At 31.9% G+C, this 20205-nt stretch overlaps 1 protein-coding gene across 9 annotated transcripts in view; it reads left to right on the forward strand.

Annotated features, from left to right (window-relative positions):
* The window catches only part of LOC148598452 (uncharacterized), a 36768-nt gene that overhangs the window by 11305 nt on the left and 5258 nt on the right, over window positions 1-20205 (forward strand). For 3 of the 9 annotated variants that reach the window (XM_088562386.1, XM_088562384.1, XM_088562391.1), the window contains 7 exons: window positions 225-371; window positions 3652-3834; window positions 8522-8641; window positions 11018-11086; window positions 12437-12514; window positions 13671-13752; window positions 14480-15352. In XM_088562386.1, the coding sequence (XP_088418512.1) occupies window positions 225-371; window positions 3652-3834; window positions 8522-8641; window positions 11018-11086; window positions 12437-12514; window positions 13671-13752; window positions 14480-14915 (1115 nt within the window). In that variant the 3' untranslated portion in view covers window positions 14916-15352. The other 6 variants (XM_088562387.1, XM_088562393.1, XM_088562392.1 and 3 more) reach the window with 6 other exon arrangements.

Consider the following 20205-nt stretch of genomic DNA (forward strand, 5'->3'; position numbering starts at 1 on the left):
CAAGTCACCTGATCAAAATTCTGTTTCCAGATTGGCCGAATCCTGATTACTTACTGGGTATCGAAAAAGGAAATTGAAATTGCGTGCCATGTTTAAATTATATTTATAAGTTATTTCATGCTACTAACTTTGCATGTAAAGGTTTTTTTTCAATTTAAACAGACCAACTTATTTTTATTTTGCTGAAAGAGCGATGTATGCATCTGTATAATTTTGGATTTAAGTTACGACAGATGATGAGACTGAAGACGTAACTAAAGGAATGTGCAGAACTGGAAGATGCCAAACGGACTCACCCCTTTCAACCTATAGTGCTGACACGAACGAGGCGGCACCATGCTTACAAAGAGGTGTAGTAGAAACTATATGCAGTGAGTAGTTTTTTATTTCTATGCTTTCAATTTGCAAGCATGCATAAACCAGCAAGGTGTTATAGATTCATAACATAATATTACTGTTAAATCACGAAAGTTTATAGTGCCATGAACCGTGAGAAATCCATGTACATATTCTTACATTAGAAACTGTTCAACATTCACCATTAGCACCTGCTTGTACTTAATTTTACACAGCTTTGTAAAATATTTAAATAGCTTGAAGAAGTTCACATGGACATTGTGCTTCCCTTTGACCCATAGATTATCTTGTTTTAGTCTTTAAACTAATAATACAATTATAATAGTGCTGCGGACGGCTAAGGATTTTTCGAACTTTAACGGGCCTAGATGGTATACGGCTATATCATATGTCAATGGAAAGATAAATCAATGTATTTTTTTTTAATATCATTCTTTTCTAACTGAAAAGAGGTAGGGTTTTCCGCTATCTTGTATTAATTATAGGAGCGGTTAAAGATCAATGGACCCCAATACACTTTGATAAGTTATTTAAGTGCAATTGTTCAATGTAAGTATCGGAAAATAAGTAACATGTAAAGATCATATATATAGAATTTCAAGACATTTTTCCGAGCAAAGTCGACTATTTAATCACTGAACAAAAATGCCCCTAATATTGGCTGCATTTTAGTGCATTTTCAATGATTAAGAGATAATAAAACACCGTGAAATATAACAATGCATATCTAAGTATTCTTTACTGAACAGCAAATAAAATAAACACAACATTCTCGATTCGACCTGCAACATGGACTTTGCAAAATGAGTTTTAAGTTGCCATTTTCATATATTTAAACTATTAATTGTACTAAAATTGAATAACACGGAATCGTTTCCAGACAATTTGTCTAGTTTCCGGACTGTTTATGAACAGAGATACATGTAAAGTATCGAGTCTACCTTACGTTTTTATGAACAGACTTAAGGTTTTGAGATTTATTTTTGAACATACAAAAGTCATACAAATTTTTTGTTTGCTGCATTTGTCTTCATATGCTTGGACTTCAAATAAAACGTTAAAGATTTAACCATGAACTAGGGATATCCTGTGAAAAGGAGCGTACTAGCAGGGGTTCTCCAGAAAAGGGAGTTAGTGCTAGAATATTATTTACCATTTTTTTGTCAATTTCACACTTGAAAATGACACATTTTCCAATAAGGAAGGGGATGCTAGTACCATGCACCCCTTTTGGATCCGCCGCTGCTCTGAACGGATTTTTTTTAAACAAGTTGATAAAAACAAACCAGATTCCTTGAAACAATTCTAACGCAAAAGGAACAAAAAAGTCCAGACGCAACAAAAACTTATAAGATATTTTTACCTCTTATAAAGAAGCCATTTATAGTACATGTAATGTATCATGAGCCCCTTAGGGCTGGTGTATTCTTAATAAATTACTTTTTGTGTTAATGTCTAGCATTTGCATTTTTTTGTATTCTGTCAAACTGAAAGACGGTTGTTGCATTACATTTTTATTTGACTACCATCGCTTCTTTACCGTCACCCGCGCATTTCCGATTTGTTGTAAAAAAGGCGTCATGTTTCCTATTTGTAATTACAAAAAAAAAATCCATAAACGCAAAAAAAGAAGGAAAAACCTAAACAAAAACAATAAACAAACAAAGACAAAAAACAAAAACAAATACAAAGCACACGCACCCCTACAAACCAAAAGAAAATCAAACCAGCGAACATGGAACACAACAATTCGCACGCACACGATGTACATGAAACACACACCCGATGCACACGAAACATGCACGCGGATCACACGATACACGAAAGCCACACGAAGCACGTTGTACAAATCTCGAAACACGAATGATCGTGTTCGCCGGAAATATTCGTCTCTGTTATTGGTATATGTAGGAAGTTAACTTGGGAAACGAAATAAATATAATAGATTGAGCATGCATGTTTTGAATTATTGTAATATGATGCTTGCAAACATCCTACATGCAGGTTTACATTATTGTGTATTATACTTAGATAAATATAGAAGTGATTTATAATTTTATAATGCTCATATACGTATAATATAAAATAATATCTATTTAATCATACATGATACATGGCGAAAACATTTCCATTAGTCTAAAAGTAAGCAAATATTGAAAATGTATAGGGGAAAATAAACTCGATTTTTGGTTGTATAATATGTTTGACTTTTGCAATACAATGTTATTCCTTTAAATATAAATGGATAATTCAAACGTACGTGCCATGGGGCTTTGTTAAAACTATAGAAAATATTGAATTTTGGGTATGAAAAGTGTACATTTTTGTTATACATGGTACATTGCGAAAACATTGGCAATGGTCTTGGAGTATGAAACAATTGAATTGCATAAAGATTGGGTAAAACATAGTGAGTATTTAAGTAATAAAGTACACATCTAATTAAATCTTTTTTATTTAGACATATTGAGTAAAAAAAACCGATTTCGAATGAATATGAAAATATAAATTTTCGTACCACAAGCATACAACGTACAGTTCGTGAAACTGATTTCCCGACCGTTTCGGAGGGCCTTATATATGTTTTACAATATTCAACAACATTTACAAATTACAATATACAGATGTTTGGAAACAAAAACTTTATTTTTATTATGTAGTAATTCCTGATAACACATTTTCATTTCAGTGTAAAAGGAACACTGATTTTTGCATTGAAAACAAAATCACATCGGTATTCCGTAAAATTGATTTCACCATAGCAACTATTTTAATCATCCAATCAGATTACAGAACCGTTGCACTCAACACGCTGCACGATACGCGAAGAACAAAGCACGAAGTGTGCACACGAAAGGCATTCGTAAATAAATCCCACGCTTCACGATGCCAAGAAACACGCACACAAATCACACAGTACACGTACACGAATCAGACCAAACACGCTCGAATGTTACATCATTCAGGAGGTGTAATGCGAATAAATTATGCACCTTGATCTTTTATTTACCTTAAAAAAATATTTAAAAATATATATGAGAAAACGGTTATTATTGTCTTCAAAATAATATGCAGTTTCATAGTTAGTGCATGTACATGCATGCATCATAAGTTAACAAAGTACCTATATCGATCATATCAACAAATATTTTACTTTGAAACTGAGGTAAAAAACTTATATTGTTTAAATCTCATTATAATAAGCTAGTAAGCAGAAAATAGTAAAAATGTTATCGCTCGGTAGCTTTTAATTATATATTTGTACATCAATGCCATATTGATATAATCTTTCAGATGATGGACACAGATTAGTCTCATCTTCGTCTCAAAATATATCTGAAATCGCTTGTGAAGATAGAATATCTATATTGCCGTACAATTTGAGTAATTTCTGTGCACAATATGGACGACAAGCGCTGTTCCGCTTCTGGATGTTAACAAATAGAACAATATACAAAAGCTCTGAATATAATACAGGTGAATATTTTAATTTATAATTCCAATCATCCATCTATAAAATTACTTTCAATAATTAAGTTATTCTTAATATACGCATATCAATGTCTTAGTCATTATCTCGTTAGATTTCCTTTACTACAGTTTTGGCTCTCTAAGGAAATTTTGATTTGCGAAAAAAAAAATAGAATCGAAAGCCACTGCATCGACAAGATTGCATACTCAATGCAAAAGCTTAAACGAGAGCTTTGAAGAAAATTAATTTGCCTAGTAAGAATTTCAATAGGTTCAAACCAACAATTATTAGACAACACAAAAAACCATCAACATATACAAAATATGACGAAACGATAAAGCAAAAGGCAACACAATGAAAGCAAAAAAGTCACCACGTTGATAAGAGTAATCAAGGGAACCAAGATTATAGCGGAAATCAAAAGAATGTAATCCATGGACAATGACCAGACATGAAAAACAGATGAACGCAACAAAGAACATACAGTAACTAAAATCATAAATACAAAGTAACAAAAGCATAGGAGCAAATCGGACTCCACCAAAATGTGGGAGCATGGACCAGATGCACCGGCAGGGTAAGCGTCCTCTGCTTTTCTAGAAACACCCGCCAAGTTGCTCATAAGAAGTCAAGTCCGGGGTAGACAAACGAGGAAAAGAAAACTATGACCCGTTGAATAAATCAGTTTTCATGGTGCAGATGGATACACCATACCGATCCACGAGTTCATGATGACGACCATAGAACTTCTGTAGTGATGACTTCACTCTTGTAGCAGTGCGTTACAAAAAGTCTGCGTAGTTTCGACAAGCTCTGGCATAACGTATGAGTTGTGATATGAACACTCCATACGCAGGTGCTGACGGGATGTTGCCACAGATGAAAGGAAAGTTGACAATTCTGAATGAAAAGTCCTCACGTTTGTCGTAAAGTTTGGTCAATAGTTTTCTTTTTCCATCGATTTCTAAGTGTAGGTCTAGATATGAGGCTGACTTCACAGTGTCTGTAGTATCCTTTATCTCAAGTTCTTTTGGGTTAATGCGATGTATCAAATCCCCGAAATTAGGATTGTTTAAAGATAATACGTCATCTATATAGCGGAAACTGAGATCTAGCCAAACGATATTTTTTTTCTGATCAGATCAGCTATAAAGTCAGCCTCATAAGAGTGAAGTAATAGGTCAGCAAGTAAAGGAGCACAATTTGTTCCCATTGGAATCCGATCGTTTGTTGAAAAACACGTCCACCACACTGGACAAACATGTTGTCGATTAAAAATCGTTTCCGTACCTGGAATTTAGGGAGTATTATTTTTTTTCAAATTTCGCATATGCACTTGTAACATTACACTGACAAATGAAAACCAACTCTTACATCTCAAATATTTATTATAAGTCTAAAATTTATATCGAAATATCAGAACCTTTACTACGGAGGTCACGTGATGGGTCACAGGTGGCGTTGTATTCTATTGTTGGCGTTGTCATCGATATGTCTAATAACCGTAAGGCCAAAATCGAAATGACCCAATATACGTCGATTAAGTCAATTACAATATGCGGTGAAAGGTAGCCGGTTGTTTCACGGTCAGTGGCTCTGGTAAAACTCTTTTTATCATCCCTACTCAAGGAAGAAATTTTCATTGTGTAAGCAATAATTGCTAAACATAAATTTCCCTGTCACAGCTTCAACATGCGTATACGACAGAGTCAACTTAATCTGAGAAGATCACTTTGTAAGAAGTCTGGTTGTAATTTAATTTATATGTTAGCGTCTGTTCTTTAAAACAATCGTTATCAATAATAATTTTAAACTCTTCTGGTACTAACGTGTCATCGTAGGTTTTGATGTTTGTAAGGTTTAAAAAAAAAATAAATCCACAAAATAGTGATTGGCATTATATTTCCCTTTTCGTTTAATTTCAATCCGTAAAAGGTATAGTGTTTTGTGTTTCGAGAAAACCGTAAGGTTACAATGCGAATAGAATTTAGCCCACTATGTGCGAAATTTATACCCAATATTTTGTTATGTTTCTAATTATTCTTCAATGTAACTATAATAAAATTAATATTTTTAAGCAATACTATGAACCAAAACTTTTTTTACCTGGTCACTTTCTCGTGACATTTTAGAAGTAGTTTCCATATCCTGAACTTCTTATGCTGGTCTTGATTAATTCTAGATCCTACCCCTTTAACTCCTGACTCCCTTACTTCTCTCTTGAAATTGTGATTGAACTTTTTTTTTCCGACGCAGTCGGTATAGTTCTGCTTTTTACCCTTTGACCTTAAGGATGCTCTTCTATTGAAACGCAAGTCTACTGTTTCGCGATTGGCCAAAAACTGATAACCTAGAAGCATTAAATGAACGATATCGAAAACTTGAAACAGCTTTCAAAAACTGTATCGAAAATTTTAATTGCGTGCCATGTATTATTTTCTTGAAAGAAATATAGAAACTTAGAAGTAAAATTTAACTGCGTCAGCTATTTATTTTTAAAGATAGTACTTGCTTGATTTTTGTTGCAACTTATTAAAGTTTATCAACCCGTTCTAAATTTTCAATTGAAACTACAAAAAAATATGTATGACTTGAACAAATAATTTTGTTACGGCAGGGGGAGGGGGCATGCAAGAAATACACTAATAATGGTCAATGCAGAACAAATAATTCACACGTCATAGTTAAGAAAAATCGCTTAGTTACCTAGTCAAACAATAATTCCTACCTACCTGCTTGGATTATTGTTGCCAATTAAACTAGAAACAAACATATATTATGTTTGCTAAAGGGCGACAATAGCATCCAAATTATAAACAAGCATTGTTTGAGCACAATGCAGACTCCTTCATAAATAGATAGAAAGTTGCTTTTTGCCCAAGTTACCATTCAAAAGAACAAATTCAGCATTGAGCTATCACACTGGAAACAAAAAAGAAGGGCTAACAATAGTCCAGTATCTTTCCCTAGCCTGCAGTCTTGGCCTTTAAAAAACCAAGCGGCATCAATAATGTCTATGTACAAAAAAGCAACGTGAGAAAGTTGCTCACGTGGTGATAAACCCTGTAAAATATTTGCTTACATACAGGTCTTCTCAACAATCATTAGAAATATTACAGCTAATAATAAATGATCTTGTTCATCTTGCAAAACCTCAATTGCTATCTACGTCAATGAATGTCACATTTGTGGTCTTAAGTCTGTATGACCATTAAAATGACAAACGGCTAAATAGCAAGTACAGGGACCTGAAAAGTATCTAAACCCCTATTAGTCAGAACTATAACATCCCCGTGCTGATGCGAATGTTGATAAGAGTCTTTGTTTATCGACGTTGCTTATTATTTATATGACCTCGCGATGTTATATATATAAGTAAGATCTCTGCTTCGATCATTCTTCACAATATTACTTTCCCTGTGTGTTCTGATTTTAATATTTTTTGACGCGATTATAGTCAACCGTGTTCCATGTTAGAAGATGTTATCTGCATTGATTCTCAAATGAGATGAATTAGATGCATACGTCGAAGTTTACGGTTACATTGCTCCATTTTTTGGCATTTTTTGTCAGTGTCGTTTATGGCAACCCTCTGTGATTTAGTATAGCTCATGTTGTACCTCTCTGTAGATGAATGGTCCTAACGGGTTTCAATTACAGCCTGATTGTCACACTTTCGACCCCAAATTGCAAAGTGGAAAGTAATTAGTGATAAGGGTGCCGGTCCTTCTGTCCATTCTTCAGTGTTAGAGAAGAAGTACTTCTCCCACATCACTGAAAGGAAATTTTGAACATTTTGCAGATTATTAATTGAAACCGAAGATATACACCTTTTATTTCAGGTTATTATTTGAAGGTTTTTGATGGGATGGTTGGTGGATTGAGGGTTGTTCCCTACCAAAACATATGACATTTATAGGGTACGATTTTTTTTCGGGGGGTGTAGATTAAGGGTTTTTAGCTTTTTGTAGCAAGGCGTTGGCAAAACCGTTGATGATTAAAGAGTATCCATCTCTTGTCTGCAACTCCTCTTTTATATCTGATAAATAATTTATTGAAAAGGTCAATTAATATTTACGTATATTGAAAATAAGTATCTCTAGTTCAGTTTTTAAACTGAACTCAGGAAGGGGTGGGGATGGGCATGTGTAGGTTCTTTCCATAGATAAACAATGATTTTACCTGTGGTCATCGATTAAAGGATACCCATGGTGATTTCGTTTTCTGCGATTTCTCATACACCCACTGAACTTTATTGAATGAAACTTTTACAGATTACTAATTAAATACTGTAGATCTATGGATTTTCACACATCATTTTAGTAGGAAGTGGGCTACCTAGAATCCATGGAATTTTTATCAGATTTGGTAGATAGGCTAGTCCTTGTCAAGACCTTAAACACTATTTATGTGCAGGATCATTAGTCAAGAGGCGTATGTTATCAGCAAGCCGAGTGGCAGGTATAAATTAAGTGAGCATTGCTTACAGTTTTTTCTAGCTTCAATGGTGATAACAACTGACATTTTGTTTAATTCACTTTGGATGTTATAATCGTTAACCTCTTGCAATGCCGATGCCATGTCATTGTTCAATTCACCTGTAAGTGAAGATCTCAGTAGAGGTTACTTATTTTTATCCGCTGAATTGAAACTTTTATTTTCACACCAAACACTTGTTTACTTTATATTTAGATTCATTACCCACTATGACATTATTGCTGAATTGTCGATGTGGAAAACTGATAAATGGATCGATTCTTGGGAGCAACTGTCCTTGTGATAAACGTAAACGTGTTTTTTGTGCTGAAAGTGGTATGTCTTATTCGTTCATGTTGATGTGAGGCGGTCTAGAGGCAATTTTATGCATTAAATAGATTTTAGTGTTATACCTTATTTACTTTGTGCTTTACATCATACCAGAATAATGCAGCAATCCGTTTAATTTATTACAATGGGTTACAAATGTACAACAAATAATCAAAACATTTTTTGGAAATTATGAAAATTGGAAGAAAAAAGTAAAGGTCGAATCAAAACTTTAGCATGTATCGGAGACATCTTACTTTATCTACGACCAATATATCCCCCTTGCTTTATCTAAAATAATATTCTTTACGTTTATATACATTGTTAAAGTATAAAATTAACAGAAATTTCTCCATTTACAATCTTGGATGTTTCACATGAATTAAATTTGGAAAGTTCACAAACAAGAATAATTATTAGCTTTTTAAAGGCAATAATTGAAAGAAAAATGTCACTATTTTATAAGCATTTTTTTTAATTATCTGACATGAAACAGGTTTTAATTGCTGTCATCCTGGAAAAATGATACGTGTAAATGTAGCTAATTGAACTATGTTACAAAGAAATCATTGCTATACTTTAAAGTGGAATTTTCTATTCTGACCCTAAGTAATAATGAAATATTAAAAACAAAAAATGTTTGAGGGAGAGTTACAATCTGTCGTTTACCAAAATTATTTCCCTGTGATAGTGCATATGTTTTAAAAGCAGTTTGACGGTGGTAAATGAGTAACTTAAATGTGTAAATATGTTTTACTATTGAAATTTTGTTTGTTTCATAACACCCTGTTACTGTATGTAGTTTCAATACAAGAACTTATACTTTCAAAATAATGAAGGACATTTTATCTGCGTAGAGTTGTACATATGTTTCGTGTGTAAAAGTCCATTTCTAATAATGATAAAAAAATTAAGTCAATAATCGCGCTGTAAATAAGTATGAAAGTACTCAAATGACAAATAGTTATATTAAAGATTGTAGAATTTGAATGTTCTTTTTAAATATTGTCAACAAAGGCATAACTATTTGTACTATCAAATTTAACAGACATTTGTTTTTAGTATCTTTGTTCTTTGAATGTTATCTCGATCTGGTAGATAAGCGTAAAAGGTACTAATCCTTGACCGAGTGACCATAATTTGAAAACGGAAGTGTTCTTTCCTATGAAAAGTTTCTTTAAAAACAGCTTAAAATGTTAAAAAATGTAAAATTTTCAAAATACGTACCTAGACCCCTGTCATTCATAAATTCATACATAGCGTATATGCTTTTATCATTTAATATAAGTACAGGTTGACTAAGTACATGTTAAGGGCACATAGGTCATTTTGGACATTTATAAAATAGTAGGATAAAATCAATGTAGTACGTTATGGGGATGCATATTACGCCAAGAATATATTTCTACTAAGATTTCTATATAAAGTAAGAATATTATTCAAATAATTGTGACACGAGTATATCGTATTTCGGTCGGCATCTTTACAATCCAATTAATCTTAACAAAAGATGTTACATTACAATGAAAATAAGCTTTCTATTCAATATAAATTTCAACTTTAAATAGTTAGTAAAGGACTAAACTAAATAGTATTGGCAACAACATTTGTTTTAAATGTTTGCTGATCAGTGCAGAGATTTAATATAATATTTACTATAACTTAACATAAAATATGACCACGCTATCCGTTCTTTGAATTCTGATACAGAAGAATTGGCGAGTGTGTGTAAGGAAAAAAAGGTATATCACAAATGAGTTCAGTAAAATACGGAAGAAATATCCTCAAACAATTCATTAGGGAAAAAACTGCAATTGCACATGTATCTGTTTAATGCGGTTTCTGTACCTCAAATCAATCTATTTTAGGAATTGTTTGCATTGACATTTTATTAAGTAATAGTTGTTACACATTTAAGCGTTTATCAAACAACTCTAAATCATTTAACATAGATAAGTCATACATCAAATCAAAACACAATTGTTTTGTCGAGTGTGTCTATACAATACTTTTTACTTGATTGGATTGTGTCAGTACATGTATGTAGAAAAAATAAAAAACGGAACTTGTTTCTATTACGAGTAGATTTTTAAAACATTTAAGTTACTTTTTATCGATTGTAGTCATCAAATTTGTTAAAATAAATAATAAAGTATTTAAAATCAGTTTTTATTTTACTTACAAGTTGTTTGAATTGTGAATGAAACCATATCGGCTGGGGAAATATTCTTATAAAAGTGGTAAAATATGTAGTACTGACCATAATTGTATCGTGTTAGAGAAGTTATCAGAAAAAAAATTGCATAAATTTGTTACAAAATCAACCAAAATGAGCTTTGATCTGCCTACAATACATTAAAAAAGATTGGTTTTGTTTTGTAGAGAAACCCAAAGGTAGAGATGAATTATCAAAGAGTTCAACCGACAAAAGCATTACTGAGAAGTTCAATAGTAAGTTTGTTTTATTTTAATGGATGCTAAATGCTTATTATTTAATTAAAATGTGAGCAGAAAATAAAGATTACAGTTACAACATCAGTCTTTAAATTTGTGGATGTATCATTTCAGTTATTTGTGGAACACTAATTTCCGAACTTTTTTATCGATATTTTTCAATCTATATCTAGAAATTATAAAGCATTATCTTAATAGAATACGGTTCAAAATTCAGATTGTGTTTTGGCCTTTTATAAAGGCGGCTTTCTTTGCATACCCAAAATAAATATATTAACTAGAACTAACTTTGCATCAACTGACGAAATATAAACTACTTCATCACACTGACATTATGTGAAAAGTCAAGCACATATCTGAAATTCTTAGGACTCTATGGGCATTTAAAGTTCTATTACTATTCAATATAAAGGGCGATGTACAGTTTCTTTTTTCCATTAGTATATTTCCGTGTGTTTATCTGTCTTATTTGAACGGCGATGTTTCTATTTTACTATCAAAATTGCAAAGCATCTACATGCATATATAAATTATATATATTGATCATGAACTTGATATTTATACATCTTGTTCCTGTCTTCATAATCGTGTATACTGTCATCAAGGAAATATTAATGCAACTGATTCTCCATTCATCAAACAAAAATATAGCATAAAGCTTTCGTTAATTTACAATTTTTAACAGCCTTACCAAAGATTTTCAGCACTATAAAATCATCATTGCTTGATGAAAATCTACTTGTGAGTGAAATCGAATACATTCAGAAATTGTTTATGCGTTATTCTATAATGCATACAAAGCATAAAATTCCTAACCATAATTACGACAACCTTGTAAATTTTCTACATGTACAACGGTTACATTTATATTGTTATCTACTTATAGAACTATATTAAATGAATATTGATTCCACCAAGGGACATGTTATTTTAAAGCACTACGGTATTTGGAACCAAGTTGGGGACATGACGCGAATTATGCTTGTCGTGTATTGTTTATAATATCATAATGGAAATTGTATAAATAACTGGTTCACAAGTATCAAAATCATGTTATTAGATTTGTTGGATTGCTCTTGAACTTTATATAATTAGTGTATCAAAATCACAAAAAGGCCGCCATTTATTTTGATTTAAAATACAATTTTATAAACCTAATCAATTATATTTTGTACATGACATGAAATTTAATGTTTTATATTACGAGCCATAAATTATCGATCTGTTAAACTCTGAATAATGGTTTGAACAATAAATTGTTATTGAAGCAGGGAAAAAGTCGGAAAATTTTTTATACTATCTCGTTTGCAAAATGTATTGAATCTGTCTAGGACTTATTGTTTTCAGTAACAGTCAATTTAATTACAAGAACAGATGTCAGAGAAACAAAGCAATCTACTGCTCCCATCATGACGAAATCAAAAGGTAAAGAAACGAACAAGATATTATCCAAATACCGTTAAAATAGCTCATTTCCCATTTATGCGGGGATGTCTTAAGAAGAAATGTGATGGATACATGTGAATATCCGATGTAGTTGCGATAGCAGACGACACTATTGTTTGTTTGTTCGTTTGTTTGTTTGTTTTTTGTTTTTTTTTTTTGGAATTTTTAAAAATTAAAAAACAAAACATGGTTGAATGTTGCAATTATATCTAAAATAATTTTCAGAAAGGTTAATAACACGTTTATTTAATGTCGCTTCGTTCTAGTGATCAAAACTTTGTAAACTGCCCATTTTCAATGGCATTTAAAGTGTATTACATATTCATCGATGTCCTAGTAATAATATCTTTCATTAGTTTTTTTTTAATGAAATTCTTCAAAATCTGCGTAAATAAGTCTAAGCATTATTCTTCGATTTTTTATTTTATAATCTTGACTAAGACATGGTTTTACATGTATATGACTTTAATGCAATTTAAAAAAACAACACGAAATGTACACGGTTTATGATATAATATATATATATATATATATATATATATAAATATATATATATATAAATATATTCATAACAGTATATTTTGTACTTTTTTCAAAAAAATATGAACACTCATCAATTAGTAAAAACACGAATCTACAATGTCATGTTGGTTCTTCTATCCTTTCACTGGATTTTTTATAGAGCACAATTTTGCACAAAACTGTTGTTATATACTGTATCTATTTCACACATGACTACATGTTCTAATAACATCAAATTTTAATGTTGACAATCACTGAATCTGTTTAGAGAAACATGTCATTTGCATCTTTGGTACAAAAATGTTTATTTCAACGTAGAACCTTTTATGAACGGTTCAAAATTAAGTTTTCTTCAACCAATATTAACTCGTATTTTATTACGAATTGGCGGTCGGGTGAAAATACCGTGTATTTGTTTTCAAAACACAATTCGGAAACTTATGACATTTGAAACTATCGACAGTGAGATCCATACCAAAACCAAAACGGACTAAAGAATACTACAGCAGGTTATGATTAACACATTTTATCGTGACCTTTTTGGAAATATCCATTTTAAAAATAAAATTGCAATGATATCAATATATGTTTCTTTTCTTTTTCTGGTTTGTAGGTATACTTACTGGAAGCTTAATTGGTGGAGTGTGTCTTATTACTATACTTTTAATTATTGTTATCATTATCTACCGGAAGAGGTAACGTGTCTTTTTTTTTCTTTTGCTAAATATGTAACGAAACTATACACAGTCTTTGTCTAATTTAGGGTCATTATGCAACAATGAAATGACACAAACGTAATGTTTTCTGTTGTATTATTTTGTTGTTTTCACGAATTTGGGAAAATTTCGTCGATTTTGATCACAAAATTGAATCTAGCTGTTGTAAAACCAAGATGTTTATAGAAAATAGAAATAGATAGAGTTTATATATATATATATATATATATATATATATATATGCCGGGACTAAATACACATAGCATCACTTAAACTACGATTCGATTTTAAGATAGACCTGTCAAGTGGTATATAACTTGCGAAGTTTCAAAAACCAAGAAACATACTAGAACGGGGATAAACGTATCTGATCTAATAATAAGTATATAACGTAACGCAAAACAACGGTCTAGATATTGTAAGTAAATGTAGTAATAAAAGACACATGTATTTTTATATTCCAAAACTGTAATGAGTATACCTCTTTCCTATGTATTTGCTTTATTGTGCAGGAATAACACTCTTGTATATTGATATTCAATTATACTTTGTCGTTTTATAAAAAATCCAACTCTTTAATAACCGAGAAAAAAATCACACTTTAAAATAGTCTTTGTTCTTCCGCATGTAGAAAAATATACAAACGATGTAAAAGTTTGACCTTTATATATCTAAAATATGTGTACTATGTATAAATTTCGTTTAGATCTGATTTTGGAACGAAAAGTAAACAACTTGGTACGGCTACAAATTTCGGCGATCATTTGCAAGAGAATATCCAACATCAAAGTTTGCATGATTCTTATCAGACATTTGGTGATGAATCAAACAACCAAAACAACACGTATGCTAAAGTTAACAAAAAAGCAGTTCGAAACAAAGTTGAGCACAATAATAGCACATTATACGCAGACTTAACAGAGGGGGATTATGACCGATTAGGTGATTTATCTACAAGAAAACCGGAAAAGATCGGCAATATTTATGACGCAAGCACATGTTCCGAATACGACAGATGCGGTTATCTATCTTGTGAAAGGTTTGATATTTATGATACAATGGCGTCACAAAGTGAAGATTATTGTTCAAGCACATTTAATCGAAATGACAAAGCACAGGAAGGTATTTACAATAGTTTTTGATTATTGAGAGAACAAAGTCTTAATATTGCCCTTACCCTAGACTTTAATCTTTATAATCACCATAAAAGTGTTTTCAATAACAGATGTTAGTATTGTTCTTTGAATACGTCGGTGCACATACAAAGTTGTATAGTGTTAATACAGTATACAAAATATTCCTTAAATAATATGTATAGGAAAATGTTTTATTATTCGATATCACTTTAGCGTAATATTTCAATTGTAGAAAATGTATTCATATGTACCATTGACATATTTAATCAAAACAAGTTGTACAATCTAGTTTAGGTCCACTTTTACATTCGGGCTGTTTTATATGTAATTTATGTAAACATGCGTTCTAAATTATGTTCTTGATTTACAACGGTTAAAGTAAAATGTCCTGGAGTAATTGTATGCTGATTTGAAGTTGATGCTCGTAGTAAAGATAATTTGTTTGTCTCTTATTCATAATTGCTTAAAGTTTATCATTCTACACGCACATTCTTCGTATTTAAAATCTAATTAGAATTTCGCACAGGTTTTTGACACATTATATATCCTTTAAACATTAAGAAAAATAACATTGTCTAGAAGACTAGATTTTATGTTTTATTCAGCTTTTATTAAATGACTCGCGTATATGTGAACTTACTGATCGGTAGGTCATTTCTACCGGAATGAGAATTTGTCTGCAGTTTTACCCTGGGAAAACATAATGTTTTCTTCTAATTTGGTAGCAGTGTTCTGGAATATGTATCACATTTCCCAAAAATTTTACCTTATGGTACAGTACTTGTATGGGGAAACCTTCCCATTCTATATGGTATATGGGGGATTGGGCATGGGGAGATGTTAAATGGAGATAAGGGGATGGGGATATTGCTTCCGGGGATGGGGATTTGAAAGGGACGGATGGGGAAATTTGTTTTTAAATATTTATTTACATAAAAAATGTATTAGGTAAAATTTGAAAAAAAACAGTTAAAATGTTGCAAAAATATAAATATAAACTTTACTTTGATAGTGTTAATATCTTATAAGAAATAGGCTAAGGGGATTTAATGGGGGACGGATATTTTTCTATGGGGAAGCGGGAATTTTAAACTGTGAATGGGGATGAGGACAATGGGGATGGTGGATAGTATTTGGTGCAAAAGGGAAGTTTATACCATACAAGAGCTGCATTTAGTTAAAAAAGCGATTGTAATTTTACATGTACTGTAATTTGTTAAATCAGCATTTTTTTTTTAAACTCGATGTAAAAAAGGGTCTCAATACATACTCAGTATCAACAAAATTATTGGATTGATAGAATGAGCAATATTCAAATAAGAATAGTAAAAAGTAAAATAGCATAGACACTTAAGGCAATATCAAGGCAAGGGGAAACCTAAACGTCTCAACGAGTGTTTATGCAAAACAAAAGACTTTCTAACCCTATGATTTATTTTTTTACATAATTGCGGCCTTTTTTTCCACAAATCAAAAATCTCCACATCAGTGCTATGCAAGATACCATAAGAAACATTCATACCAAGTTTGATTCCAAATGGTGATGTAAAATCATAGGAGAGTAGCTTTGAAAAATTGTCAACGAAGACGACGACAAACGACGACGACGGACGCCAAGTGATGGCAATAGGTCACATGGCCTTTTGGACAAGTGAGCAAAAAAGTAAATTGTAGCTAAATAGCACATAAGAGTTCTTTCTAATAGGGAGTCATATAATCCATGGGCCAGATAACGAACTCCCTGCCCTGATAGGATTTAAACAGACCCATATAGTTTGATAGATATGTATATTAGAAACGTAAATCCACCTATTTGTCAGGATATAAGTCCAGCATTGTCATGGAGACCAGTGTCTAAAAGTAGACCACAAGGTCATTTCAGGGTATTCCTCTTTAAATATTTTGCATCCATAGAAGTAAACCGAATTCTTCTTATTACAAATGTCTGAAAAAAATGCCAAGACATATTTCTTTATTATTATAAATACATAAGAAAGTTGCTAAAAATGGAATGAAGTTCGAAATTTTATCCCATGCCCTTTAAAAATCGAAAGTTAGAGACCAAACAATTTGATTTTTTTTTTCGGAAGCCATATGCTAAAAGTGAACACAAGTAAATGATAACGATACATTTATGTCTAATGAAAAATGTTTAAAGAACAGAACATGCCTGATTTCCGTTTAAACATATGTGTGCCCACAAATACCAGAAAAAGAAGGAATTTTCATATTTTTAAAACTTTACAATGAAATGGTTCAGTTTCTTTGTTATGCCGCCAAATTTGCTTTTTTTTTTCTTACAATAATAAAAAAACGAAATGCGTTACAATCATATATATATCAACATACAAATAATGAATAATTATTGATAATGTTATGTTTTCGACGCCCATGATTGATTCTCACAAATATACACGCCAATGTTATTCTACTCTTTGTTTAAGGTTTTTTTAGCTTATTCAATTTTAAATTTTAAAATAGTAATCAAGGGAATAAAGAATCTAGCGGAAATCAAAAGAATGTAATCCACAGACAAAGACCGGACATAAACAGACACACACAATCAAGAACATAAAATATCCAAATATAATACAAACAAAGTGACAAAAGTAAATGGGAATATTCCATTAGGTACTTGGTATTTTTCAGTTTTTGAGGAATGGGCAATTTCGGATTTTATAAATTTTCAAAAATGTCCTCAAACTAGAATTTCGTCGTTGTTCAACATATTTTAGAGCAAATAATTGACACAATAGCAGGTTTCTATCAAACGCATCTGTTACTGATTGTGAATACTCGGGAAAATTTTAAAACACATATCAGAATGGAGAACTTATGTCAAAATCCGATAACTGTGAAAATTATGTTTTGTATCATTCTGCTGCAACTAAAAAAAGAAAACATTCATCGCCATAAATGATAATGAAGCTTCCAAAAATCAACCAGTGTCTTCTTGTTTAATGATAACTTTTACCATATACTGTTCAAACGCTTTTCTATTGACACAAGTAATTCTATTTTTTTAATGTGGTATATTTGAAAAAAATATATTTGAGTGACTGTTAAAATGATTAAAATCAAGTCAAAAATGATATGCGTGACAAGGGCAGTCATATATATAAATAACAAATGTAATGACTAGTCATCATCATTATCATTTTCCCCGTTTTAAGAGATATATACAAAATTTCAAAACAAAACAACTTAAAATTTACGTTTCATGATCTATTGTAAATTACTACGAAAATATCAAGAAATGATCGCAAGCAATTTCATTTCATATTAATTTAGCTGCATAAAGAATATTATCAAGTATTTGTGACCCAACTATTAGCCTTCTGAATCGCATACAACTAATCGTCACTTCTTTATAACAAGACATATTCCAAATTAGAAGTTATAGTAATCGTTTTTAGAGAAAAAAAACCTTGGCGCAATTTTAGTAGGTTTCTGTGTTACAAAATGATTAAGCAGCAGCACAACTATTCATTTTGTTTTATCATAACTCCAAAATGTATTATTTTTATATTAAAAAACCTTATCGATCTATCAAAAGGGTGTTTAAGTAAAACAATTTATTTCTTCTGACTTTTGATATTCATACTTATCAGTAGTCGAAAAATGTAATTATGTTTATTAGTAACGATCCACAAGTTCATGATGACGACCATAAAACTTCTGTAGTGATGACTTCAATCTTGTAGCAACGTAACCCTGCCTGTTCCAGAAGCCTATTTGTTAGTATTCTAGCGTGAAAAGTTTGTGTAGCTTTGGCAAGGTCTTACATAACGTATGGGTTGTGATATGAACACTCCATACGCAGCTGCTAAAGGGATGTTGCAACAGATGTAAAGTTGACAATTCTGAATGAAAAGTCATCACTTTTTTCGTAAAGTTTGGTCAATAGTTTTCCTTTACCATTGATTTCTAAGTGTCTGTAGTATCTTTTATCTCTAGTTCTTGGGGTAGATGCGATGTACCAAATCCCCGAAATTAGGATTGTTTAAAGATAATATACATGTACGTCATCTAAACAGCGGAAACTGAGATTAAAGGATCTAGATAAATGATATTCTTCTTTCAGATCAGATCAGATAAAGTCAGCCTCATAAGAGTGAAGGAATAGATCAGCAAGTAGAGAGAGTAATCAAGGGAACCAAGGTTATAGCGGTAATCAAATGAATGTATTCCAGGGACAAAGACCAGACATGGAAAACAGACATACACAACAAAGAACATAAAGTAACTAAAATCATACATACAAAGTAACAAAAGTAAATGAGCAACTCCGACTCCACTAAAGGAGCATGGACCAGGTGCACCGGTAAGGTAAGCGTCCTCTGCTTTTCTAGAAACACCCACCGAGTTGCTTATAAAAAGTCAAGTCCGGGGTAGACAAACGAGGAAAGGAAAACTATGACCCGTTGAATAAATCAGTTTTCATGATGCTGATGGATACACCATACCGATCCACGAGTTCATGATGACCACCATAAAACTTCTGTAGTGATGACTTTAATCTTGTAGAGGAGCATAGTTTGTTCCCATTGGTATGGCGACCGTTTGTTGAAAAACGCGTCCACCGCACAGGACAAATATGTTGTCGATAAATAATTCCAGCATTTTGTAAACATCTTCTCCTGTATATTTCGAAGATGATTTGGATTTTTTTCTTACAAAGTATAAGGAGTCTCTACCTAGAACTACATATTTGTGTCTAGGTGTACAATCTTTTTTTTTAGACAAAAAAAAAAAACAACGATGTATAATGTTTTTAAGTCGGGATTTTAATTGAGTATTGGAAATAGAAGTAAACAATGTTGAAAACTCATAGGTTTAAATGCTATTATATTCTGATAATAGTCTTGAACTGAGTGTCTCCAAAAGACCGAACGATTTTTTCAGGATCCACATTGAACTAATACTACTACGGGAGTAACAAATGTTATGATTGGACTGCAGACCCTCTTTGACAGTGTGAGTATAGAAGTTAATAGTTTTGGTGGTACATTTTGCAGATCCAGCTATGTAACGTTGTTTGAATGGATTCTTGTGAAGTTTAGGAATCCAGTACATGGACGGTAAATCAAAATCATCGTCCTCCGTAGAGAGACCAACAGAGGATAGAACAGATACATGGTCTTCCCCAATCTCTTCTTTGGAGAGTGTGGTAGCAGTATAGGTCTTATCACTGCCATTATTTTCTACGCATACCCCTGAAAACTAACATTGGATATAAAAAGTTTGGCAGACAAAAACAATGCTGTTTTGGGCTTAGTCTGCTGGTACGACAACA

The sequence above is a fragment of the Perna viridis genome, chromosome 14, assembly GCF_037379345.1.
Source record: "Perna viridis isolate PV_CMFRI_1.1 ecotype Kerala chromosome 14, ASM3737934v1, whole genome shotgun sequence".
Lineage (NCBI taxonomy): Eukaryota > Metazoa > Mollusca > Bivalvia > Mytilida > Mytilidae > Perna > Perna viridis.